Source organism: Mustela nivalis (genome assembly GCF_964662115.1).
Source record: "Mustela nivalis genome assembly, chromosome: 9".
In the NCBI taxonomy this organism is placed as follows: Eukaryota; Metazoa; Chordata; class Mammalia; order Carnivora; family Mustelidae; genus Mustela; species Mustela nivalis.
The window spans coordinates 23503335-23528324 of record NC_139028.1 but is presented as its reverse complement, the minus strand read 5'-3'; the positions used below and the strand labels follow the sequence as shown (position 1 = coordinate 23528324).

Here is a 24990-nt window from a genome sequence, read left to right as displayed (position 1 = left end):
CAGCGGCCTTCCGCTCAGGTCAGGAGTCCAGGGTCCTAGGATAGAGCCCAGCATCCGGTGCTCTGCTCAGCAGGGAATCTGCTTCCCCTGTTCCCTCTGCCTACCTCTCTGCCTACTTGTGCTCTGTCAAATAAATAAAATAAGATAAAAATTACACAAAGAATATAGTTTAAATATTTAATGGAATCTTTTAGGTGAACATTCACGTGACACTGGAAAGCATCAACAGGAAGAGGAAGTTCTGTTTCTGGAGTAGCTGTTATGGTATGATAATGGAATTTGGCCCTTTTAAAATCAACAAATGAGTCTGATGTTTCGGTGAAACTCTTATTAGGAAATTCAACTATTTTCTGCAGAAGCACCGTTGTTGCTCTCTTCATCAAAGTGCTTTCTTTGGCCCCTTCATTCAGTTATTTGATCTTTAAAAAAAAAAAAAATGGTGTAATAGTTTGAATGCTGACTTAAAAAAAAAGGTTGACTGAAATCTGGAACCAGCATACAATGTCATAATGATATTGAGAAATTAAACACAGTAAAGGAATTTACTGTTTAACCTAATAGTCCAAAGAATAACCCTTAAGAGTTAAGAAGCTCCATTTAAACCCCATAATCTAGCTCAATTCACCAACCACCAGGAAACATAGATAAGCAGTAGAAAGGACTCACAGAACTCAACAAATCCACCTGCCATGCTACCATGTACCATCTAATTCGCTTAGGGTTTGTATCCCTTCGATGCAAATGCAAATACTAAAAATGCAGCAATTAAAATCAAGCCCCATGACTTTTCCTCCCCCTTTTTTGATCCAGCAAGAGCCTGTGACTTACTAGTAATTTCAACATTCTGGAAAATTATTAGATAATGAACGCTATGCAACTCAGTATTGAAAGAAGATCAAGTTCAAAAATCATCATGTAGTGGCCTCGGAACGAAGTTCACAAGCAGCAATTCCTAAAATCTAACAGTGTCCAGAGAATTACAGGGCAGGAAGAAAACCAATGATGCACCAATACCCCAGCCGACTTCGGGAACTGACCTTCACCCAAAATGACCTTTCTCTGGTTCCAAGATAAGTACAGAATCCCAATGCCCGCTACAGGCAGAAAACCCACAATCATGGCTTTACCTACCCCTTCGCTGAGAATCTGGAGAAAAGTTTCTCTCCAGAAAAAAGCTACATTTCCAAATTCAATCAACTGGGTAACTTGGCAGGAACCCCAGACTAATTGCAGAGCTCCCAAACAACCCTCTCTCCTAAGCCTGTCAACTTCACTGGTCAAAGGCAATTGGCAATCACGGAGTCTCTGCTAGGTCAGGCCGAATCCAGGGAAGCTAAGCGCAAGGGGAGCTTCATACCAACCTGTCGGTGATAGTAGACTGTGTGCCACTCATTGGGGCCCTTGGCGAGAGGTCCTCCTTTTATCCAACTTGCATTTTACAGTAACACCTCCACCCCACCCCCAGTGCTCTGGGATCAGGCCCGACTCCGTAAGGGACACAAAAGTCCAACTCAAAACTCCATTCAGTCATCTAGAACGTCCCACTGGAAGGGGTGGCGGACAGGGGATGATGGTCGGAGCAAAACAGGTTATTTCCCAAAACAAACCGAGGAAGACTGCCAGAAGGCGAGTTCGAGAGCTAGAGCTCAATCCTCGGGAAGACACAAGGAGAAAACTTCGTCACGGAGAGAAGTCGGCGAGCCGTAGGGGAAGGGGCCCGGGAATCCCTCCGGGGGCTGGGGCGGGATCAGCTCGGGGCTGGGGTGTCGGCTCCTCCTCCGGAGTCTCGGGGGCCTGCGAGTCCCCGCCGCCGCGGGGCCGGCTGCTCTGCTCTTCGCTCTCTATCGAGGGCTGCCGGCCGCTCGTGGCCGCAGCCTCGGCCGCGTCTCGGGCCGTCCCGCGCCAGGCTCGCGCGGCTCCATGTCCCCGGGCCGGGGGACCCCTCTCGTCTTCCTCGCCGCCCCCACCAGGCTCCGGGCGCTGGGACGACCGCGGGCGCCGGGAGAGGGGGGTCCCTTAGCCTGAGGTGACAGGAACCTGGTCTCTCAGCGCCGCGGGCTGCTCCCCATCCCTGGGAGGCCCGGACTCTTCCGCAGTCGGCACGGGCGGCGGCGGCGGCTCCTCCCCGACGCGCCGGTAGGCGGCCGTTCCCGCGAGGGGCGGGAGGTTCCCGTGCGGCCCGGCCTCTAAGCACCGGCCCCGGAGGTCGGCGGCAGCGGCGGCAGCGCGGCGGCAGCGACCACTCGGAGCGCGGGGCCCGGCTCGCCGGGTCCTGGGGCCCTCGCGGGAGCGCGCGCGGCGGGCGGAGGAGGCCGCCGGCGGTGGGGGCCGCGCGACGACCGCAGGCGCGCGCACGGGTTCCGGTTCCGGTTCTGTCTTCCCGGCCCCGGCCGCGTCCAGCGCGAGCTCGCGCTTCCCCTCCCCCGCCGACTTTTTTTGGCCTCCTCCCCTCTGACTTCGGGAAGCCGCCTCACCCGGGATCCCTCCGCGGCGCGCAGGGCCACCCCGCCGCCCTCGCCGCCCTCGGCGCCCGGCCTCCCTCGTCTCCCCCGCGCTTTCCTGCGCGCCAGGGCCGCGCGGACGCCTCCGCCGGCGTCCTGTTTGGGGGAGCGAAAAAGTAGTTCTGCAGGGCGGGGGAAGGGGGGAACGGGCCCACCCCGGGAGTCCCACCCACCCAGCGTCGGCCCCGGGGCCCGGTGAGTGCCGGGGAGCTGTGCTTTGGAGTGTGTCGTGTACGAGCTCGGCTTACCTCCGGACACCGCCAAAGAGCGCTCTCCCGGACCGGAGGCGTCCGGGATGAGAGGCTCTTTGGGAATTACCCCTTGCCCTGGATACGTTTATTTCTTAATGGAATGTACTTGTTCTTATTTTCTGATAACACCTAAAGACCGCTCGTGACTGATGGAAGCGAAGAGCTCAGGTCCGGGTGCCGGGACACGGTCCCTAACTCAGCATACCCCAGCGAAGGGAGGGTTTGGCCTTGGGCGCTCACCTGGGCACCTGCTGGCCACATCCCAGGGCAGGGGCCGCCGCGCACCACTCCTGGCTGCTGGGGAACATTAGAGGAGGGAGGTGTGTGGGGCTGGGGGTGGGGAGGGCGGTTGCGGGGGAGTGAGGGTGGGAATTGGAGCCAGGATTTCTTGGTATAATATTGCTTTAAGGCTGCTTCTGCCTTGGCAAAATGAAATGTATGATTTCCAAATGGAGAAAGCATGGTGCTTTCCACAGCGACTTCACAAGCTTGCCGTGGGGAGAAATGGGAGCAGCAAGTTAAGTGTATTTACCCAGTAGGAAGAGTAGCAGTTCTCTGAAGAGTTCCCATATTTTTTCTTTCTTTCTTTCTTTTTTTTTCCTACCGGGTACGTTTAGATATCCATCTAGTTTTATGGTTGCATAATTCCATAGTGTAGCAATTTAAGTACCGCATGCAAAAAGTTCAGTTCTGCCTGCCAATGTCAAAGTGACTGTCGCTTTACCTGTTTTCAGACTTAATGGGTTTAAACCTGTATTGGTAGGTGAGGGTTCTCAGCATTTTTGTGGAAATCAAGAGTTAAAGCAAATTTAATAAACAATGGTTGTGGAGAGGGGAAACAGTTACCTCTGAACAATGCTGTTTCTAAAAGTCAACCTGTAACAGTTCAAGGAAAGATCACTATCCCTGAATAGATGCATGAGCTAAGGCTGACGTTAGAACGGGGTAAAAAAAGGAAAAGATAAACAGAGGCCAAAGATGACTCTTTTTATTGCTTGATTTTTTTTTTTTTTTTTAAAGTTCAGGGCACAGCCAGCTAATTTTGTAATGTTTATTTTGGGAAAGAATAGCAGCAGATTAACGTTCCAAACCACTTTCCTAATGATCAGACCAGGATACATCGCCACCTGCTGGTGTACCCTAGCATAATTCTACCCTGAGAACTGAAATTGCGTATTTTTTGCATATTAACTGAAAAGAGCTCCATCCAGCCACATAAAATGACCAAAATGCAAACTTTATCCCCAAACGTATATCTTCCTTAAACATACTAAATCCTCTTGCCAGATTCTAATAATTTACAGGGTAGGTATGAAATTAATTGGACCCAATGAGTCATCAAATCATGCCTTTAAAAAATGAGTTCTTCTCTTCCCTTCGAGAATGCCTCACTACTTGAGCTTCAGGAATAAAACAAACTGGGAAAATTTCCTAATTCACCTCTCTTCCTTGCATACAAAACCTCTTGGCAGGCTGCTTTCAAGATCTTTCCAAACTTAAGCAGACCCAAAGTTCTAGCTGTGAGCAAAGAAGGCATTTGCTGTGGGAAAGCTTCAGAAGATGGTAAGCAAAGGATTTAATTAAGCCAGTGGTTATTCATTCCAGAACTATTTTTTTCAATGATGAAAATCTCTTTACTCTAAGAGTAAAAACATCCTTGAAAGGCTCTTTAGAGCTCTTGTAGCTCTAGACTCATAAAGGCTATATGTAAAGAATGCCTTCAGGAGAGTCACACCAATCTAAGAGAACACAGTGCCCGTGGTCATTAGTCGCTTAACCTAAAAAAAATGACACTGGTGACACAATCCATGGTGCATGCTTTGAGGTTACCCCCCTCAGAGGGTGGTTATTCTAAACCGTATCTTCATCCGTTTTTCAACATTTATTGAGCACCTACTGTATGTCTAACACTGTTCTAGGCATTCTAAACACAGTTCTGAGAGAGCTGAGGACCTTGTCTTCATGAAGCCTATTCAACATCATCATTTTCAAGGCAATGCTCGCGGTGCCTAAGCATCCAACTCTTGGTTTTGGCTCAGGTCATGACCTCAGGATTGTGGGACTGAGCCCACAGGTTGCCAGGCTCTATGCTCAGCAGGGAATCCACTTGAGATTCTCTCTCTCCCTCTACCCCTGGGAGAGAGAAATATAATAAATAATTCAAGGCAGCTACCCAAACAGGTGGCAAAATAAAGAAATTTATTTCTTCCTCTCTCTGGCAATCTTTTCCTGTATGTAGATTGTTGCCCCCGAAAGTAAACAGTTATTAGGAGTGGTTGGTGGTAAGAGCAGATAAGAGGTATTTCACAGATAAGTATAAATATGGATCAACATTTCTACAAGCCAGAAGAATTCTTTTCATTTTACTTCTTGGCAAAACCACAATAAAGATGTAAAGGCAGACTTGGGTTGATAAAAAAGTTTATTTTTATAAAATTTAGTACAAATCTCATTGAAATATAAATCTTTCTTGAGCAGTGTTAGGAATTATTACATAGTAATCCAAAGGCAAATGAGTAAAATACTTCATTTTGTTGGACCATATCACATATTAATTAGCCCTTCATTTATCTGTGACGTAGAAACCCGGCATCTTAACTGCTGACTCACCTTCATGTCCCATTTTTCTCTCAGGGAGTTTCCTTCATAGTTACTAGTTAAAACATCAAGAAAAGCTGAAATGAACAATTTTTCTTCTCTTATTATTTAGGTTATTCAAATTCCAAAAGACACCCAAGTATATTCCCATCAGAGTACCCCAAAAACAGCAAGATCTGCAATCCCTTCACTTCTGAGGAGTAAAAAGAAAAAAAAAATTGGTACCAGATTAAGCCTATTCATTTGTCTGGTATGGAACAGGTTGCACTGTGCCAAAATTCAAGAGCCAGCTTTTTCTTTTTTTAAGCTCCTGCGCCAAGCCACTCTTTTTTACTAGGCTTTTGCTAAAATCAGCATTCCCTAGCATCCAACTTCGACCACAGTTTTGTTGGAAAGACTCTCACCAGCCTTCTGGGGATCCTGATCACAGAAGAGACGAGACGGAGACGCTACTGTCCGATTATTTCCATGTGCAGCAAACCTCGTTAACCAGATGACAGTCCTTTTAAAAGACCCACTGTTAACATGCCTTGGAAGCTGCTTTTGCCAGAGCAACGATGACTTTATGCAGTTCCAATGCTCCACCACGTCTGGCCACTGACTTCCATTTTCAAGACCACTCATTAAGTTAGTATTACCAGTGACCATAGAATGGGTGGAGACTTTCTACTGACTTAGGCTTAGCCTTCAGTGGCCCCACACATTTGCTCAGTAACTGAGCATACCAATCCCCAGTGGTCTAAATAACATAATACATTAATCAAATAAATAAATAAACAATAAATAAATAAATAATACTTAATTTCTTTTTCCATAAAAGTCCTACATTAAAGATACCCCTTAATAAAATGCCAGTGTTACTGTGAAATACACAATGGGGTATTTCATTCATTCACAACGGGGTATAAACCCGAGACAAAGAGTACACAAGCGACCTGCTCAATCGATCTGGCAAGTGAGTAGCCAAATTAGTTAAAAGAACCCAGAAAGTATGGATTCCTAACCTCTCGTTCTAAGCTCACATTTCTCGCTTTCCTTGGGTGAGATTAGAGTCTACTGGACTAAGAAATACTTTGTTCCCTTCCAAGACAGCCCTTGTCATATTTTATCCATAGAGAAGGGCGCCTTTTTCAGCGAAAAGAAAAGGTAGTTAAGGGATGCCTGAGTGGCTCAGTGGGTTAAGCTTCTGCCTTCGGCTCAGGTGATGATCCTCGGGTCCTGGGATCGAGGTCCTGGGATTGAGCCCCGCATCGGGATCTCTGCTCAGCAGGCAGCCTGCTCCCCCCGCCCTCTCTCTCTGCCTGCCTTTCTGCCTCTCTCCATCAAATAGATAATCTTAAAAAGAAAAGAAAAGGTAGTTTAGAGGGCTAAAGGGAATGTATATGAAATTTTAAAAATTAGCCTCATCACCCTGCGGCCAGCACACTTGACTGGTTCTGGTCTGCAGTATGTAGAGCAGAACTGAAACTTGAACTGCCATCTCAAGCACTGTGGAATCCACATGGTAAATCCCTATGGAATTCACTCCCAGTCTCTCATGCCTGGGAGATTAATGCACAAAAGCCCTGAGAATTGGCATGGTTTTCCTGGTAGGGCAGAACCCGTACAACAGGACTTGGTAAATCTGTCCACATCTCATTCATCTCTCATCCAAAGCCCTAGCTCTCTGGTTTTCATGCAGGAAAGAGTTAACAGGGCAGACCTGAACTCCTGTCCTTGGGAAAGCCCACCTGCAAGGCTGGCCCTTGGCTGGCATCTAGGAACTTCGATTTCGATTTCGGGAGCACCCCCCCCCCACCAACTGCTGAGAATGGCCCACTGTGCCTAAATTGTTTGTGCAAACAATATGGTACAGCTGAACACCTACCTTCCTGCTGAGAGTCAGGAATTTTGCTCCATGCCGGGCATGGGCCCCAATAAAACACTTGGGCACTGAGCATCTAATGAGATTCCTTGTTGGATATTTTACACATATGGCCACAAACTGTTGTTAGAGCAATTAAGCACATCCTGGGTGATCCCACTTTTGGAGAGGGCTCTGGAAGCTTGGGCCTGGTTTCCCTTGGACTCCGCCCTAGGCACCTTGTCCCTTTGCTGCTCTCTTTGTACCCTTTCACTGTAATTATTCACAGCTAGGAGCCTGACTACATTCTGAGTCATGGGAATCCTCCAAGCAAAGCACTAAACCTGGGGGTGTCTTGGGGACCCTCAACAGTTGGTATAGGGGGTCCTCAAGAAGTGACCCACCCCCACCGCCAGTTTCACCCCCTCCTTTTCTCTGCTCTTCCCTTTGTGTAAGCATAACCAGTTCCCTGATCTGATACTCAGAATGTCAGACATTTTCTTCCTGAAAGTCCCTCCCTTTATAGTAAATGGGGTGACCTCATTTAAAATTGCTACCTGGAGGGGCGCCTGGGTGGCTCAGTGGGTTAAAGCCTCTGCCTTTGGCTCAGGTCATGATCCCAGGGTCCTGGGATCGAGCCTGCCCCTCTCTGCCTGCCTCTCTGCCTACTTGTGATCTCTCTCTGTCAAATAAATAAAATTTAAAAAAAAAAAATTGCTACCTGGAGGGGTGGCTGGGTGACTCAGGCATTAAGCGTATGCCTTCGGCTCAGGTCATGATCCCAGGGTCCTAGGATAGAGTCCCACATCGGCCTCCCTGCTCCGTAGGAAGCCTGCTTCTCCCTCTCCCACTCCCCCTGCTTGTGTTCCCTCTCTCGCTGTGTCTCTGTCAAATAAATAAATAAAATCTTAAAAAAAAAAAATTGCTACATGGAAAGCAGGAATGAGTTTGCTCAGGAGTCAATTCTCAAAGGAATTCTCAAATTCCCTCCTGAGCTGTCTAGCCATCGGGCATCCCAGAGACAAGAGGACCCAGGGACACCAGGAACTAAAAGGAATGCAGCATTGCTCACCTCACAGTGACATACTCACAACTACCACCACGTAGTTTCGCTTTTCTACAACCGTGCTATGGTGGAAGTCGTGTTTTAATACTGGTATGGGCTCCATTTGCAGACTGACCAAAGGTTGAACTGATAAGGTTTAGCCCTTTTTTGAAACCTAACTTCACTGGAAGCATGGTTCTGTAACACCATATCTCCGACCTGGGTCCTGCGGCCGACTAACCCTGACCCACTGTCTGGACAAAGTCATGGCTAGTGCGTTTTGAGATGGCCATTCTGCTTCAGCTGTCGCTCCTCGCCCCGCCTGGTTCTCCAGGCATGGTATTTCTTGATGCTTTTCCTCCATGCAAAGCGCCAGATGCTGAACATGAAACACCAAGACACAGCGTACATCGCTACTCCCCCAACCTTCACAAACCACCTGGGCTTGGGGGAGACTAGTTCGCAGAAAAGGAGGCGAGCTCCTACACCAATCCTCACTCCGGTAAACAGGGCCACGAAGAGGAAGTCCACCACATCGCCAGTGAAACTGTGGTAGCGGCCTGTTTCTCGGAGAAACCAGCGCATCTGCAACAAGGGGTTGGTGATCTCACTTCCAAAGAGGACCGCGTTGACCTCTGTGCCTGACTCCCCGAGCACCAGGGCCATGATGATGCCCAGGATACTGAGCGTGTGGTGAGCCAGCATCAGGGGCCCCTCGGACTGGAAGTAGATGCACCAGCCCAAGTCAAAGATGAAGTAGCCCAAGGTGAGACACAGAACGTGCACTTGGAGAGGAGTATTGGGTGAGCCTGAAATAAACCGAGACAAAAGCAAACTGAATGGCTAGACCCTGATGCCTTGCACCAAGGTCCAATGTTTCCCAAGCTTTCCTGAACCAGGCAGGCACATGCATTTGAGTGACAACCACAAAAGACTAAAAACTAAAACCCGGGTCTTTATTAAGCCCAATTATATCACAGGCCCGGGAAATGCTATTCTGTTGAACCGGATCTCAATGAGTGATCTGAGCACCCAGTGTCCTCTCTACAGAGCAGCATAAAATTGAGCTGTTTTGTCTTTTTAGTTAAAACCCTACAGCTTCTTTCTCTTTATTTCTTAAAATTGTATTTATTTATTTATTTATTTAACCAATTTTAAAGGTCTGTTTCCAGACTCTTTTAGTTATTCTGCCCTGGATGCCAGATTAATTTCTTAGCGTAATGGGTTAGACTGCCGGGCACTGGTGGCCCTACCTTTCTTGAAAGTGGGCCTTGGAAAGAACCCCAGGAGTTAGTGTATTTCTAGCCCAAGAAAAATGAGTCCAAGGACTCAATGTTCAAATCTCTTTAAAACCTTCATATAAGACATACAGCTTAATAGCAGCTTTCATATCAGCTGGAATAGTTCTGGGAAAACCTCAGAAGCTCAATATAGAAATTTAAGGAAATTAAAAAAAAAAAAAAAAAGGAACCTAAGGAATTAAAAAAACAATCAGATCCTAGGGGACTTCTGGTCGGAATTGTACCCCCCAGATTCTTATGTTGAAGCCCTAATGCCCAACTCATCACAATGTGACTGTATTTGGAAAGAAGGCCTTTAAAGAGGTAAATTAAAATGAGGTTGTTAGGATGGGCCCTTATCCAATATGGCTGATGTCCTTATAAAAGGAGGAGAGTAGGACACAGACACATGAAAAGGGGAGAACATGTGAGGACATGGCAAGAAGGGAGCCACCTGCAAGCAAAAGAGAGAAGCCTCAGAAGAAACCAAACCAGCCAACAACTTGGACTTGGACTTCTAGCCTGCAGAATTGTGAAAAAATAAGTTTCTGTTGTTTATGCTTCCCAGTCTGTGGCATTTTGTGACAGCAGCCCCAGAAAACTAATTCAAGGGGATACAACCTTTTTTATTCTAAGGAGGTAATACTTGCACATCTAGCAGTTTAAAAATCAATATAGGTGCTATAAATAACAAGACACCAATTAAATGATAGGATATGCATAACAAATTATTACATCACAGTTAAGGAGGATAAACAAAGGCGGGCCTGAGTCGCTCAATGGGTTAAGCCTCTGATCTCAGGATCCTGGGATCAGCCCCACATCAGGCTCTCTGCTCAGCAGGGAGCCTGCTTCCCCCTCTCTCTCTGCCTGCTTCTCTGCCTACTTGTGATCTCTGTCTGTCAAATAAACAAATAAAATCTTTTTTTTTTTTTAAAAAAAGAAGACTCCCAATACAAATCATAAAGGTAATTATTCTTCAATATTCTCCAATATTGTAAAAATTCTGTGAAAATGTCCCATCCTTTCAAGACTATCCCCCAAATTATAAACCCCTTAGGGAAAAATCCTCTAATGTCTCCCACCTACCTGGGTGGGTAAAAGGCCAGGGGCCATCAATGAAGCCAATATAAGCCGAGAGGCCTATGGAGAGGATTCCATGGGTGAACGTCACCAGCCGGCAGCTCCACTCAAAGCTTCGGTGCTTATTCAGGCGGCAGAAAGAGATGTAGAGTGAGAGCCAGCCCCCCAGGCTGCACAGCACCTGCGGACACAGAGCTAATGCCATCCTATGATGAAAAGACCAAAACCAGAAAAAACAAAGGATGCACCCTAAGAAAACAGCATTGGGTCAATTGTATCATCTTCATTCCTACTCTAGGATAGTACAAAAACATTGCTTTCACTGAAATACTTCTTCCATATCAACACAGCCAAGAATTGTTCATTAAAGCGTGGTTGTGATTCTGATTCCATGTTTCTTAGAGATAACTGATAAAAACCCCTAAACCGAAAACCAGGAACTGCATTCTGAGTTGGCAGACTGCCTGATGATAACATATCATATTGTTACGATGAGTAAATGTCAACAATAACCTGCCAGTGATGACTGACCTTGGATGAACGTGAGTAATACAATACACATATTAGATAATGTGCTCACGCTTCAAAAATCCCAATAAGACACTCTCGTGAAAAAAACAGTACCACCACCTGTGGTTTCTGCAAGAGGTCATATGACGAATAGCGGTTTCATGTGGTTTGAAGCTGATACTGACTCAGCTGAAGTTTGGATTTGGGTCACAGGTTTACCAATTAAAATCGAAACTTGAGGTAAACCTGAATAGGGAACTTAACGGAGTCTAGGCATTTCGGAAGGGGAAAAAAAAATCCTAGTTCTGTTCAGTTCTGAAACCCAACTCAAAGACTGACCAAGGCAGAAGCAGAAGGTGTTTAAGTGGGAAAGTTTTGTTTGAGATATAAAATATATCCTTAAGGCAGTTAATCAGATAAACACCAAAAAAGTCAGAAAGCTACGCTCTGAAATTTTTACGAATGACAAGTATACCAAGCCAAGAATGACTGTGAGTCAATTTAGCCATCCAGGTCTAAAATCTTAAAGTAACCAAAATATTGTTATTAATATTCGTTAGCTCCTCTATTTAAAGTACAAATAAAAAAGTCAAAAACATTTCAGATATCTGTCTCATCTCAGCAGGAATTTTCTGCATGGCTACCCTTATTGCTTAACCCTATTCTGACATGTGAAATAGTATCCCTGGACCAACACACTTCAATACACAACCACTCCCCAGAATGCTATCCAGAGGGCTTTACCAAGGTCAAGTTCTGCACAGTGTTCATCTGAAATCAGGTTTCTATTCAAGAAAACAGCAGGTATCAATCACAGTCCTGAGTTCCAATTGTCTATGCCCCTAAATCAGAATAAAAGTATGGGCAAATCACTTTCACCTCTTGAGCCTCCATTAAAAAAAAAAAAAAAAAAAAAAAAAGGACGAAAACGTAAGAGAGAAGAAAAGAGGATTGAAAATTCTAATCCGGCCCAGTTCTGACAAGGAGTTCTGAGATAAATTTTGTAAAACATCTAGGCCAATTTTCCAGAGCAAGGGCCAGAAATACAAAGTACCCAGAGTGAAAAGAACCGTTCTCGCTTATAAATGCCAGGGTCAGCGGCCAGTAATACGGATCAGCTCATTTGGATCTGCTGATTAGTATTTTTAGAGCCCTCTTCCCTGAATCCTAATTCCCTGGCAGAACAGAGAAAACAGTAGTCTATTTACAAACATTTAAATAAAAGAATAGACATTTGTAAGGGGCAGATACAAGTCTGTGACCTTGGGAAAGTCACTCCATCTCTGGATTTCCGCTTTTGTTTCTGTCTTTCTTTTTCTTTTCTTCCTCCCCACCCCCACTTTTGGGTAAAAGAACGGAAGGGTATTGGGGTGGCCGATCCGGCTCAGAATTCCAAGGCTCCCGTCCTCGCTCCTCCCGTTCCAGGGCCAGATTCGGGAGGAGGAGCGCTGGGCGGGCCCACCTGGCTCGCGGCCGCGGAGCAGGCGTGGCTGGGGCGAGCGGCAACCCGGGCGCCCCGCGGGCACCGCGAGCGCCGCTCCCTCCGACTCGCCCACCGCCCGCGGGCCACGGCGCTGTGCGGACCTCCGGCCTCCCGCCCGCCAAGGCCTCCCGCGACCCCGGGCAGGAAGAGCCCCACCCCCACCCCGGTCCCCCGGCTGCCAGGCGGGGCCATCTGCCCGCCTCCTTCCCCGCCAGTGGGCCGGGCGGACCGGGCCGTGCTCGTCCCGAACCCAGCCCAGCGGCCGGGAGTGCGGCCGTTCGCGCCGCGCTGTTACCTGGCCGAGCGCGCCGGGAAGCCTCGGGCGCCTCGGCCCCAGAGCTCAGAGCGCGGATTCCCGGAGCAGGAAGCGGCGGAGAGAGGGAGAGAGAACGATGCTCTGACGGCGGCGGAAGAGGAGCCGGGGGTCTGGGGGCACCTTGTGGCTGGGAGGACGGAGCGCAGAACCAGAACCCGAGCTGGACGGGGGAAGTCCCTAAAGGGAGCCGGAGGGTCCTCCTCCAGCGCACCCGGCTGGGATGGGGGGAGATAGCGGGGTGTGACCTAGTGGTCACGTGAGACCCGCAGGCTGCCTCCCTTGTTTGCGTGTTTGTTTGTTTGTTTGTTTGTATAATTATCCATCCAGTCCCCCGTCCCCGCAGTTTGGGGCCGCCCGTCCAGTCACTGAGGGCTCGCCCCCCTACTAGGCACTGAGTCTCAGTTTCGAAACCAGGACACCAATCACTGATTTGCCAGAAAGGGCTTAGGCCCGGGCATTAGAAATTAGTCCTTTTCCTGACAGCCCTGTTACGAACTTGGCGGTAGAATATAAGACTTAAAAATAAACCCGGCTTGGTTACTGACTCTGTGTCTTTGGGCAAGTTGCTTAACTTCTCTGTGCCTCGGTTTTCTCAAACCCAGAACCGGGATAGTAGTAATAGCCATCTTATAAGGCTGTTGTGAGAATTTTACACGCTTTACCAATGTAAACTGCTTAGAACAATGGCGGGCCCAAGGAAGTCATTATATAAACGTTAATTATTGTGGGGGCACTTGGGTGGCTCAGTGGGTTAAAGCCTCTGCCTTTGACTGGGGTCATGATCCCAGGGTCCTGGGATCGAGCCCCACATCGGGCTCTCTGCTCAGCGGGGAGCTGTCTCCCCACCCCACCCCTAGCCCCGCCACCTGCCTTTCTGCCTACTTGTGATCTCTGTCAAATAAATAAATAAAATCTTTTTTTAAAAAATGTTAATTATTGTGGTTGGTGACACTTCTGGTAATTCCTTTCTCCTCTTTGAGCTCTATTTTAGTACTAAGGAAAGCCAGCTGGAAGAAATGACCAAACACGTGGCTCACATGGGGTAAAGAGGGTATCTGGATTCGTTTATTAGGATGGGTGACAACGGGATGCTGAGGGGCCCAGACAGTCTTAAAAAGCAAAGTCGTTAGGTAGGGATGTGAGCATTTACACCATAGCTGGGGAGTAGTTAATAATCTACTTTTGACATTTATCTTGCTAATCTCTCATGAGTAAGGACCAAACTGCTTTCATCTTTGTTTTTTCTAATACCTGGTAGGAGGCAGATGTGATGAATGTTCGATGGTTGGATGAATGGGAAATGAGCCTGGAAAAGTGTATTGGAAACGACTGGAGCCTAAACCTTGCTGATCTTCTACACCATGTAGGATGTGTCTTCCAAATGCCCTTGTAGGCTGTATCTTGAAGAGTATAATTTAGCAGGCTTAATGTGGGGGCCAGGAATACATATCTTTTAAAACATAACCCACAGGTCATTCAGATACTAGTCACATTTAAGAACCACTGCTGTCAGAGGACCTTAAGTGACTCTGATGCCAGCCTGAGAAGCCAGGCTGAGGCATCTTATGATGTGGGTAACAGGAAGCCTCTGATGTTATTGGGCAAGGGGATATAATGTTACCATGTTCTCTAAGCCCTTGTTACTCAGAGTGTGGTCAGTAGTCCAGCAAAATCTGCAGCTCCTGAGAGTTTGTTAGAAACACAGAATCTCAGAATTCCAATGTGTAACCAAAGTTGAGAATCACTGCTATGCACTCAGCGGAAGTCCCTGTAAGGCGAATGGAGAAGACAACCTGCTTCAAATGGGTTGGAACAGACCAGATAAGAAGTAATGAGAGCCTGGAGAAACAGAACAGGGAAGGATCCATTTCACTGAATGGAAAGTATGCAAATATCAACTCTCCCCATTTGCTTTTAATCGTTGTAGTAGTTTTCTTCTTCTAGCATCTGGATTTGGAAGCATTTTCTTGCTGCCACCATTTTCTAGGGAAGAAAGGCGTACTAAAAGGCTCTAGGGGTCTAAAGTCTGGCGGATAAATGCCAGTTCTTCTGTTGGAGCCTTTATTGAGCCTTTATTTTATCCTCATGCAAGCTTCATTACCTTGGATTAAATTTACTAATTTATATATGTTTGGCCATAACCCTTGTTCTACCAAATCAGATATTTCTCTACAGTGGCACCCCTTCCCCCGCAAGAAGTTCTGGGCTATAAGGGAGAGCAGGGAACAGGAAACTCTCCACCAATTTATTGGAATAATAATGACAATAATTGTGATCATAATCACAATAATAACAGTCAACACTTATTGTACCAGGCACTGTTCCAAGCACTTTACATACATTATTAACATTTAATTCTCACAGGTCTATGAGATGGTTACTGTGGTTATCCCCATTTTATAGGTGAGAAACTAAGGCACAGAGCAGTCAAGGAACTTGCTCAAGGTGACATGATTAGTAGGAGGCAGATTGGAGTATGAACCCAGGCAATATGGCTCTGGAGGGCATGGTCTCAACCACCAAGATATACTGCCTGCCCTTGACTAGAAGAACCCCCTATAGATGTGTACTGTATTATTAGGTATTCACAGCTCCTAGCCTCGGTGAAGGGCACTAAAAGTCATTCAAAGGTTAAAAAAAAGAGAGAGAACTTAATTTTCAAAAATCTTAATTGCCTATTATGTACTAGGCACAGCGCTAGGGCTTTTTTTTTTTTTTTTTAAGATTTTATATATTAATTGGCATAAGCAGGTAGAGGGACAGAGGAAGAGGGAGAAGCAGACTCCCCACAGAGCTGGGAGACTGACACAGGGCTGGATCCCAAAGACCCTGAGAACATGATCTGAGTCAAAGGAAGACACTTAACTAACTGAGCCACCCAGGTGCCCCAGTACTAGGCACAGTGCTAATCATGGAGATAAAAAGAACCTCAACTTTAAGGAGCTTCCCACAGTCTAGGTGAAGCAGAGGAATCAGCAAACACAGTACATAAAGATAGCAGGTGCATGCAGAGTGTACAGGGAGGAGGGGCACTGAGCCTGAAACCCAGGGGCTCAGAGCAGGATTCTTTTTTTTTTTTTAAAGATTTTATTTATTTATTTGACAGACAGAGATCACAAGCAGACAGAGAAGCAGGCAGAGAGAGAGGAGGAAGCAAGCTCCCTGCTGAGCAGAGAGCCCGATGTGGGGCTCCATCCCAGGACCCTGGGATCATGACCTGAGCCGAAGGCAAAGGCTTTAACCCACTGAGCCACCCAGGCGCCCTCAAAGCAGAGACTCTTAACTTGAGTCCTGGAACTAAGCTCATTCTCTGAGTTTCACCACAATTCCTTAGCGTTGGAAGCCCACAGCTGGGCCCACCAGTGTTGAGTCAACTAAAAATTGAAGTATGCAAATTTTGAAAAGTAGCGGAGCAATTCTTCTTTTTTGTTTTTGCCTGGACAGTGACTGGTTTTTGCCCATAGATTCTCTTGTGTCTAATTAGCTGCTGAGGAAGCTAACCAACCTTTGGTTAAACTTTGCTGGAATTTTATAGAATCATGCATATGAGAAAAGTAAATCAGGTCCTGCTCCCAGGTTTGACTGTTAAACAGTGGTCCAAGACAGTGGATAACGGAAGCTACTGGAGGCTGAGCAGTGAGGTTACAATTCTGCATTTCTTTCATAGAAACCGTAGCCGAATAGCCCAGAAATTGACCCTCCTACACAGACTCAACTGATATTTGACAAAGGAGCTAAGGAAATACAAAGGAGAGAAGACGGTGTTTTCCACACATGCTGCTGGAACAACCAAACATCCACATGCAACCCCCCCCCCAAAAAAACCAAAAAACAAAACACATCAAGACACGGACCTTACACCCTTCACAAAGATGAACTCCAAATGGATCATAGACCTGAATGTAAAATGCAAGACTGAAACATTTCAGGAAGAGAACACCTAGATGATCCTGGGTATGGTAATGTTTTTTTAGAAACAACAACAAAGACACAAGCCATGACAAAAATAATGGGTAAGCTGGACTTCATTAAAATTAAAAAGGTCTGCTTTGCCAAAGACAAATTCAAGAGAATTAGAGGACAAGCCATGGACTGGAAGAAAATATTTGCAAAAGACACATCTGATAATGGACTTTTATCCAAAATAGAGTACTCTTAACATTTTCTTAACATAAGAAAATAACCTGATTAAAACATGGGCCAGTGACCTGAAAAGACACCTCACCAAAGAAGACATATGGATGGCAAATAAGCACACGAAACGATGTCCCACATCATGTCATCAGGAAAATGCAGATGAAAACAGCTGGGCTACTACTACACACCTATTAGAATGACCAAGATCCAAAACACTTGGTGACACCAGCTGCTGGCAGATGGGAGCAACGGGAACTCCACACACTGGTGGGGGTGCAAAATGGTGCAGCCACATTCTGTTGGAAGACAGTTTGGAAGCTTCTTACAAAACAAAATATACTCTTACCATATGATCCAGCAATCACAGTCCTCGGCATTTACCCAAAGGAATTAAAAACTTCTGTCCACATCAAAACCCCACACAGAGATGTTTAGGGCAGATTTCGTCTTAATTGCCCAAACTTGGGAAGCAACGAAGATGTCCTTCAGTAGAGGAATGGATACATAAACTGTGGTGTATCCAGACAATAGAATATTATTTATTCAGTGCTAAACAGAAATGAGCTATGAAGCCATGAAGACATGGAGAAATTCTCAATGCATATTGCTAAGTGAAAGAAGCCAATCTGGAAAGGTTATGTACTATGATTCCAACTATAGGACATTCTGGACAATGCAAAGCTATTAGAGACAGTAAAGAGATCCGTGGTTGCAGGTTGTAGGAGAGAGAAGCGAACAGGTGGAGCACAGAGGATTAGGGCAGTGAAAATACCCTGTGTATTACAAGGATGGGTATAGGTCATTGTGTTTTTGTCCAAACCTGCAGCGCATGCAACACCAGGAGTGAGCTCTAAGATGAACTGTGAACTTTGAATAATCACTGTATGTCAATGTAGATTCTTTCTTGGTAAAAAAAAAAAAAAAAAAGTACTTTCTAGTAGATGATGGGGGAGGCTATGTATGTGAAGGGGCGGGGATGTATGGGAAATCTCCGTACCTTCCTCTCAATTTTGGTGTATATCTAAAACGGCTCTAAAAAAATAAAACTTTTTTAAAGATGAAATGAATGAAAATCAGTATGTGGTTTGTACCCATCCAGCGATGGAAAAGAAAGAAAGGAAGGAAGGAAGGAAGAAAGAAAGGGAGAGAAAACCAGCATTATGGACAATGTAACTACCCATGGGCTCCTGGGTCACAGAGCTGTCCCTTTATAGATTTAAATGAGTCCCAAAGGCTCCTCTTGTTGTCTCTTGGCCGCATACCTAGTCCCTTCCAACTGGATCTTTTCTTGAGACAGCAACCACTACAAGTTGGCTTCCTTCTTCAGCTTCGTGACATGAAATATTAGTCTGAATATAAGGCCCAAACACCGGAAACAGTTAAGTCTTAATTATTTACATAGAGATTTTGCACTTAGATATTGTTCACAACAAATGTTTCATCCCAATTTCAGTGTTTCCCCATGAGCCTTGACATTTTTGAAGGGCCTCCCTTTCCCACAGGTCATCCTTCAGGAATGGTAGCTATTGAAATTTTTATTAACCTAAGAAAAACCACCGGGAGAGCTTCCTGGTCCCTCAGCCCCTCAGCAAAAGTCACAGTGCATTCAAAAGCCAAATATATTTGATTATTGGATTATGCTTTCCTTTACATACCTGTTGCTTCCCATTGTGAATATTTAATAGTTGACCTTCAGGATATCTGCAATATGAGCTTTTCAGCCTCTGCCTCCAGCTTTAAAGTCTGAATGACTTGGTCTTAAACATTTAACATCCTCCCACTTAAAAATCTTCTCCCTTTCAACCAGTTTCCTGCTACTCTGCCCTCAAGATAGTTCTGTCAAAAAGAGTAAGAACCCTGAACTCTTTGAAGCCCTGTATTAATGTATGTATGTCATCTTTAGCATATCAGTCCGGGGAGTAACAGACTTAATATACCAACCTGAAACATTTTCCCCCTTCCCTTTTTTTTTTTTTTTAAGTAATCTCTGCACCCAGTGTGGGGTTCGAACTGGCAACCCTGCGATCAGGAGTTGCATGTTCTACTGACTGAGCCAGCTGGGTGCTCCCCCAATCCCGTTTCACTATATGCACTCCTATCCCTCCCCTCAAGAAAAGACACAGAACAATGATCTAAACCTTTTCTTATCAATAGTGGAATCATTTATATCATAACTATACAAATTTATTTAGGAACAGAGAGATTCCTTAGAATCTCAACATTTTCTTGGATATACAGTCTTTTTTCTTTTCTTTTTTTTTTTTTTTTTCCCTAAAAAAAAGTTACCATTGCTGGAACGGCTTCATGTTGCTTCTCTACACACTGGCCCACAAAGAAGGAGACTAGAGATAATGTTCCCGAGAAGTCAACAAACATTCCCAGCCCATGTGGGAACTCTTCTTGTGGAAGCTAGCACAGTATTTCACACTTTGGCATTTTTTTTCCTTTCTTTCTCTTTTTTTAAAAAGGAGATAAAATATTACAGAGATATCTTCAAAATTCACACCTGAGTTAAACATTTTGCTGGAAAATTCCACATGATGGAGGGAAGGTAGCTGCAAACACAAGAAGGGGCTATATACAGGGAATCTGCCAACATAATCGTTACATGTTTGCTTTTGTGTTCCTCCTCCTGCAGCCGGGGGGGGGGGGGCGGCGGGGGGACCAGATAAGGACAAGGAAGGAGAGAAGGAATAACACTCCTGAACTCTGGAGCAGGTGTAGCACACGGAAGAGCACCTATGGGCAGAGAAATGCGCCCAGGGGACTGAGGGTGGCTCGGCCTTCTGTTAAAAGGAGGGAACCTGGAGAAGGCCATCATGAGTGGATTCGGTTCTAGAAAAGGGGTCGGGGCTACAGAAAACCTGGAGTAAAATGAAGATTCGGTCGGAAAGGTTTGCTCAACAGAAAGCATCCGGGATTTGGTGGAGACATCAGATTCCAATCTTTTCACAGAATTTAGAGATCAGTTCAGCGATTGTGGCCAAGTTCAGAGTCAAGCCGTAATCTCTTCCTCTGGTTGTTTGGCACACCAGTCAAACCGCTGTCCCCAGAAGCCCATGGATGAGTTGGAAAATAATGACAAGGTATCCTTTCTCGGAAAGACGACTGCCACAGGGAAACCATGGGAAGTATTTAGAGCTAGAGGGTTGGAGCACGGGGAAAGAAGGTGAAAACAGGGAACACCTCGGGGAGAGGGGGAATGTGTTTCAAGAGCACTGGGAGCCAGCACATGGTTTAGTCACAGTTTGGATCTCTGGAGGCCCTCACACCTGAAGAACCAAGAACTTGGGATGGCAGTGGGGATTCTCTTCCACTCTTCTGACAGTAATCTGTCCATTCAGAGAGGGCATGATTCCCTTCCTTCCAGGGGGGCATACAGGGCCAGGTGGATTCCGAGAAACTTTTTGGTCTCAGTGGAGGTAGGTGGGATGATTCCATCGGTACCAAGATCTGGAAGGAAGGAAAAGCAAGTCCACCATAAAGCTGCTAATGGTTTGAGGGAAGAGACGAATGGGCAGTGAACTCCTAACAGGAGTATGGGGTTTCTTTCTGGGGGTCATGAAAACATCCTGGAATTGGATTATGGTGATGGTTATAGAAAATTGTGAAGACACTAAAATCCAGGCATCTCACGTTTTAGATTGTAATTTTTATGGTGTGTGACTTCTATCTCAAAACGTTTTTAAAACATACATTATATAGATTTTTCCTTCTTTTTTGGTGGGAGTGGTTGAGGAGTCCCAATATTTTGCACTGTGTACCTGTAGGCCAGTAAGGGCTGGCTACCTTTGCTGAATGGCCTGGTTTTGGTCAAGTGGATTAATCTCTTCCCACAAGGTAACGTCTAACTTTCAAACCTCTGCTTTGTTCTGAGTCAGGGAAGACTCCCTCAAGGCACCTGCTCTGAGAATAGCTTTTAGAGCAGACTCTTGGGTCCCCGAGGCCGCTGCCCTCACTGCCTCACAGGCAGGAGCTCCAGACGGGGAACAGCAAAACTTCCTCTCTCCTGTCAGCCACACGGACAGCTCCGGCTCACAGGCTCATGTCAGAACACCCCGAGAACAGGGTTCCTGGCAGGAAGTGGAGCGCTCCGAAGCCCACTGAAGGACCTGGTCCTTTCTAATAGGAGTGTTTGGAAATTTCCACCCTCCCAGTGAGGATGGAAATTTTGGCTTTGTTGACATCAGTTCCTTGCCAGGACTGCTCACTGGCCGAAGTTTCTCTTTAAAGCCCACTCCCTAGGGATATGGTCCAGCCTGGCTCTCCACACAGCCCCCCCACCCCCACCCGTCTCCCCACTCCCCTTTCCAGTCCTGTGACAAGCTTTCTTTTCAGAGGTATGGACCCAACATCTCACATGTCCCTTGACCCTGCTAGAATGTCACGGAACTCTCTCCTCCACCTTACCCCGAAGAGTTAAAACTGGAGGAGCTCACTGCCACTTTGGAGTTATTTTGAGATGCAGTGGGGCTGTTGGCGTGGAGTCCGGAGCCAGGAGACGAAGGCCTGCTGTTGTTCCCAGGGGAACAGGATGACGTTACTGAGGATGAACAGAGGCAAAAAACAAGGGGAAAATAATGCTGCTGGGTCCTGGGACCTCCTGACATGGCCCTCAGACATGTCTCCCCAGAGAACTCCCACTCCTCCCTCTGTCCCACCCATCTGCCCACTCCGGGGACATTAGCTTCAACACCCGGCCCCAGAGGGCTCTCATCATAAATGCTCTTCCCAGCACGGGCCCTGGAGAACGGTGTGGCTGGTTCTGCAGGTCCAAGACTTGCCAAATGCAAAAGGACAGATGCCAAAATCATCCTACTCCAGGACACACCCTGGGCTGGGCATACGTAGCCCCAGACCAAGAGATGGGAGGGGCCCAGAACAAGGGCTCTCGGAAAGGAGGGGAGGAGGGAGAGAGAGAACAGAGAACAGAGGAGGGAAAGAGAATCTGAGAGCACAGCCTCTCTGGTGTGCCCATTTCCACAAAAAAGATGCACAGTCTTCTAGAAAGAGCACAGCCAGGAGAGAGGAGACCCAAGTCTCGGTTCCTGGCCATTCACTAACCCTGGCCCGTGGCGCCTTGTTTCACTTCCCCAAAACACATTTCTGTCTTCTGGAAATGGCAGATTTGGATTCTCGTTTTTGGATTTCTCAAACAGTGTTCTGTGAGTAAGGTGACGGATAGCTTACCATCCAAGCAAGCCAAGGGACTTTGAGGAATGGGAAGCTGGGCTCTCGATCATTAGGTCAGGACAAGAGGCAGACACTGACTGCCCTGGGCACATCCAGACAGATGGTCACCTTCCTCGTTCTTTGAAAGGCTCTACGTACTTTTTGAAAAGTAGAGTTCTATAGGAAACTGGCTTGGAAGACCCTGCCTTCCATACAGCTCCTTCAGGGCTGTTAAGTGCACTCTGGTGCGGAGAAGTGTGGCAAATGAGACAGAAAGCAGACGCTTTCAACTTGGCTTCTTCAGCATTTCCCAAACTCACTCGATGGTGGAACCCTTCTTTTCTAGCACAGATTTTCATAGCCTTTGAAAGACATTTAAGGAATGCTGACCTAAGCAGTTATTGTTCACCTCTACTGTCCCCCTGTTGAAAGGGCTTCTGGAGCTATTCAGAAACCCCATGGCAAAGCTCACCTGTTCCAGGCATGGTGCTGTGGACAGGAGGGACAGAGAGGGGACCCAGAGATCCAGAGGGAGAGACCTGAAAGGCAACAGAAGCTTGTAAATGTCTGTGTCTGCTCCCTTGTCCGAACTTGAGTGCTTCTCCCAGGGTGCTGGGCCCCCAGAGTGCAAACAGCAGGGCTCAGCTTTCTTGATGACTGCTTTGTTCCAAACCTACGCTCTATCCCGCTTCCACAAGAAGGCCTCTGGACCATGTGCAGCTTCAGCTCCAGCTCCAGCCTGCTCTGGCAGGGGCCTGCTGCTGAGACCAGGCCCTGTCCTCCCTGCTGTGGCCCCTGGCAAGGCTCTTCAGCATGGCCAGGCGAGTCTGCGGTGCTGAGTGCTGGGTAACAAGAGGTGCCACCTCTGGACTCCTGCTGGGGCAGACACTATCGGTTGGCTAGATGTTCGCTAGTCCCCAGTCCTTTTTTTTTTCTTTCTTCTTCTTCTTCTTCTTCTTCTTTTTTTTTTTTTTAAATAAAAGATCCCTTTGCTCAGGGCAGCAGAGCCCAGCTCTGACAACCCTGTTCCAGGCTTCCCAGTCTGATACAGGAGAGGACCCTCCACTCCCCAGAAAAAAACTGGAGGGGGGGGTGCTGAACTTTGGACCCTGAAACTGTTCATTTGGTCCTGGAGACCTCACAGCTTCATCAACTCTGAGATTGGGAAGGGACTTAAGAGGATTCAGTTTAAACCCTTGAGATTACTACCTTAGCACAACCTAGAACAAGATGTAATAGAAAAAGAATGGACTTGGGGGCCCAGCAGATCGAGGGGTGAGACCCTGATTTCACCATAATGCTCCATGTGACTTTGGGCAAGTGACCTAACCCCACTGAGATCTGGTTTTCTCATCCACGAAACAGAGGTAATACCTCCCTTATATTTCCTTTTAATTAAGATTTAATAAGATAACGTCCATAAAGCTTCCAATTCAACGCCTGGCAAAGAGTGCCAGGTTTGTTAAATGCTCGTTCCCTTCCTCCCCTGAAGGAAGCCATCCACCGTCTCTGGACACTGTCCTCTTCTTCATTTGAGCTGGAGTCGGCGTACCTCGCCTCCCCTTCATTCTTCTCACGCCGATAGGAGAAGGTCCGATCGATGTTTTCAAAGGACGCTGGAAAGAAGTTCTGCTCGGGGGAGCTGGGATTCCTCCCCTCCCTGGTTTGGATCATCCCTTCGCAACAGGATGCAGCATGTACTCATTTCCCAACTAATCAGCTACAGTTCTCCTGTCTTCACTTACCTGCCCGTGTACAAGAAGCCTCCTCAGTAGGCAGGGGGCCCACAAAGGGTGGGGACAGGTGTGAGGCCCCGTGGTAAGAGATGTTATCAACCATCTCTCTCCCTCTCCTCCTCCTCCTCCCCTCCCTATTGGCACACCCATGACATTTGTTGTTGTTTTAAAATAAATAATGTATTTAGTCACTGTGACCAGCTTCTTCTGTTTCCTTCTGGAGGTAGGCTACGCATATGTAAGCAGATATATATATCTTGGTAAAAATGGCTCCCCCTTTTTAATTGTTTATATAAATGGTAGCATTCTGCCCACAGTGGTTGGTACCATTTCTTTTTTTTTTTTTTTTTTTTTTTTTTGGCTTAACTGTATATCCCGGAGATCATTTCGTATCAGAGCAGAAGAAACTATGTCCTAGCCCCAACGAGGCTGTCTCCAGGAGACTTGAGGAGCAGCAGAGTCAGAACACTTTGTCTCTCTGCTTCCTTTATAACATCACGAGCATGAACGGTCATTACTTATTTAACATCTTTCTCCGGAACTAGGCTGCTGGCTTCCCAGGCGCAGTATGATGCCTATGGCGTTCTACTACCATGTCTGCTACTGTGCCTGGAACTTTGCAGGTGCTCAGTCAATACTTGTTGCCTGAACGATGAGAAGGAATCAGGCCCCTGCCCAGCTCCTCTATGCTTCCCACTGCTTTTCTCCATGTGGGTGTCCTGGGTTGGGGTTGAACCAAAATGAGGACCTACCTCCCCTAGCCCCGTGTTTAAAGATTTCAATGCTCCTCTGCCATGGTTCCATTTCCTTAATGTGCCTGACAGAACCTCACCCCCACCCCGCCCAGCACTCCAGCCTCCTCATTCTCCCTCCCTGGGTTCCAGCCCATTCCAGCCTGCTACGCTTCCTCTTTCCACCCTGCCCAGCCTCAGGGCCCTCGTAGACACTCTTTCCTCTGCCTAGAATGTTCTTCCCTGCACTCTCTCCTCCCTGTGCACCCCCAACCCCATGACTGTCTACTTATGCTTCTGCCAT

At 46.9% G+C, this 24990-nt stretch overlaps 3 protein-coding genes across 17 annotated transcripts in view; all 3 read right to left on the bottom strand.

The window, feature by feature from the left end:
• ARHGEF12 (Rho guanine nucleotide exchange factor 12) overlaps positions 1-2474 on the bottom strand; it is a 146698-nt gene extending 144224 nt beyond the window's left edge. For 4 of the 8 annotated variants that reach the window (XM_082683680.1, XM_082683681.1, XM_082683684.1 and 1 more), the window contains exon 1: positions 1362-2474. In XM_082683680.1, the coding sequence (XP_082539806.1) occupies positions 1362-1393 (32 nt within the window). In that variant the 5' untranslated portion in view covers positions 1394-2474. The remainder of the gene's footprint in view (positions 1-1361) is intronic. The other 4 variants (XM_082683686.1, XM_082683687.1, XM_082683682.1 and 1 more) reach the window with 2 other exon arrangements.
• Positions 2475-5156: 2682 nt separating this feature from the next.
• TLCD5 (TLC domain containing 5) lies at positions 5157-13361 on the bottom strand. 5 transcript variants are annotated; one of them, XM_082683699.1, is made up of 3 exons: positions 12890-13361; positions 10608-10796; positions 5157-9047 (listed from the first exon to the last, which is right to left on the bottom strand). In XM_082683699.1, the coding sequence occupies exon 3, from the start codon at positions 8941-8943 to the stop codon at positions 8509-8511; it is 435 nt and encodes a 144-aa protein (XP_082539825.1). In that variant the 5' UTR covers positions 8944-9047; positions 10608-10796; positions 12890-13361; the 3' UTR covers positions 5157-8508. The 5 variants fall into 5 exon arrangements, with proteins under 5 accessions (XP_082539825.1, XP_082539826.1, XP_082539822.1 ...); XM_082683700.1 differs by having other exon boundaries at positions 10608-10782; positions 12890-13022; XM_082683696.1 differs by having other exon boundaries at positions 10608-10807; positions 12890-12971.
• Positions 13362-19180: 5819 nt separating this feature from the next.
• The window catches only part of POU2F3 (POU class 2 homeobox 3), a 76685-nt gene continuing 70875 nt past the window's right edge, over positions 19181-24990 (bottom strand). For all 4 annotated transcript variants that reach the window (XM_082682530.1, XM_082682531.1, XM_082682532.1 and 1 more), the window contains 3 exons: positions 22692-22758; positions 21458-21590; positions 19181-20500 (listed from right to left, as the gene is read on the bottom strand). In XM_082682530.1, the coding sequence (XP_082538656.1) occupies positions 20461-20500; positions 21458-21590; positions 22692-22758 (240 nt within the window). In that variant the 3' untranslated portion in view covers positions 19181-20460. The remainder of the gene's footprint in view (positions 20501-21457; positions 21591-22691; positions 22759-24990) is intronic.

Bases quoted from the DNA above. Each gene is read 5' to 3' on its own strand.
- TLCD5 (XM_082683696.1), bottom strand. From the start codon at position 10,806: ATGGCATTAGCTCTGTGTCCGCAGGTGCTGTGCAGCCTGGGGGGCTGG. The intron at 9,048-10,607 runs GTAGGTGGGAGA...GGTTTATTTCAG, and splicing joins CTGGCCTTTTACCCACCCAG to GCTCACCCAATACTCCTCTC.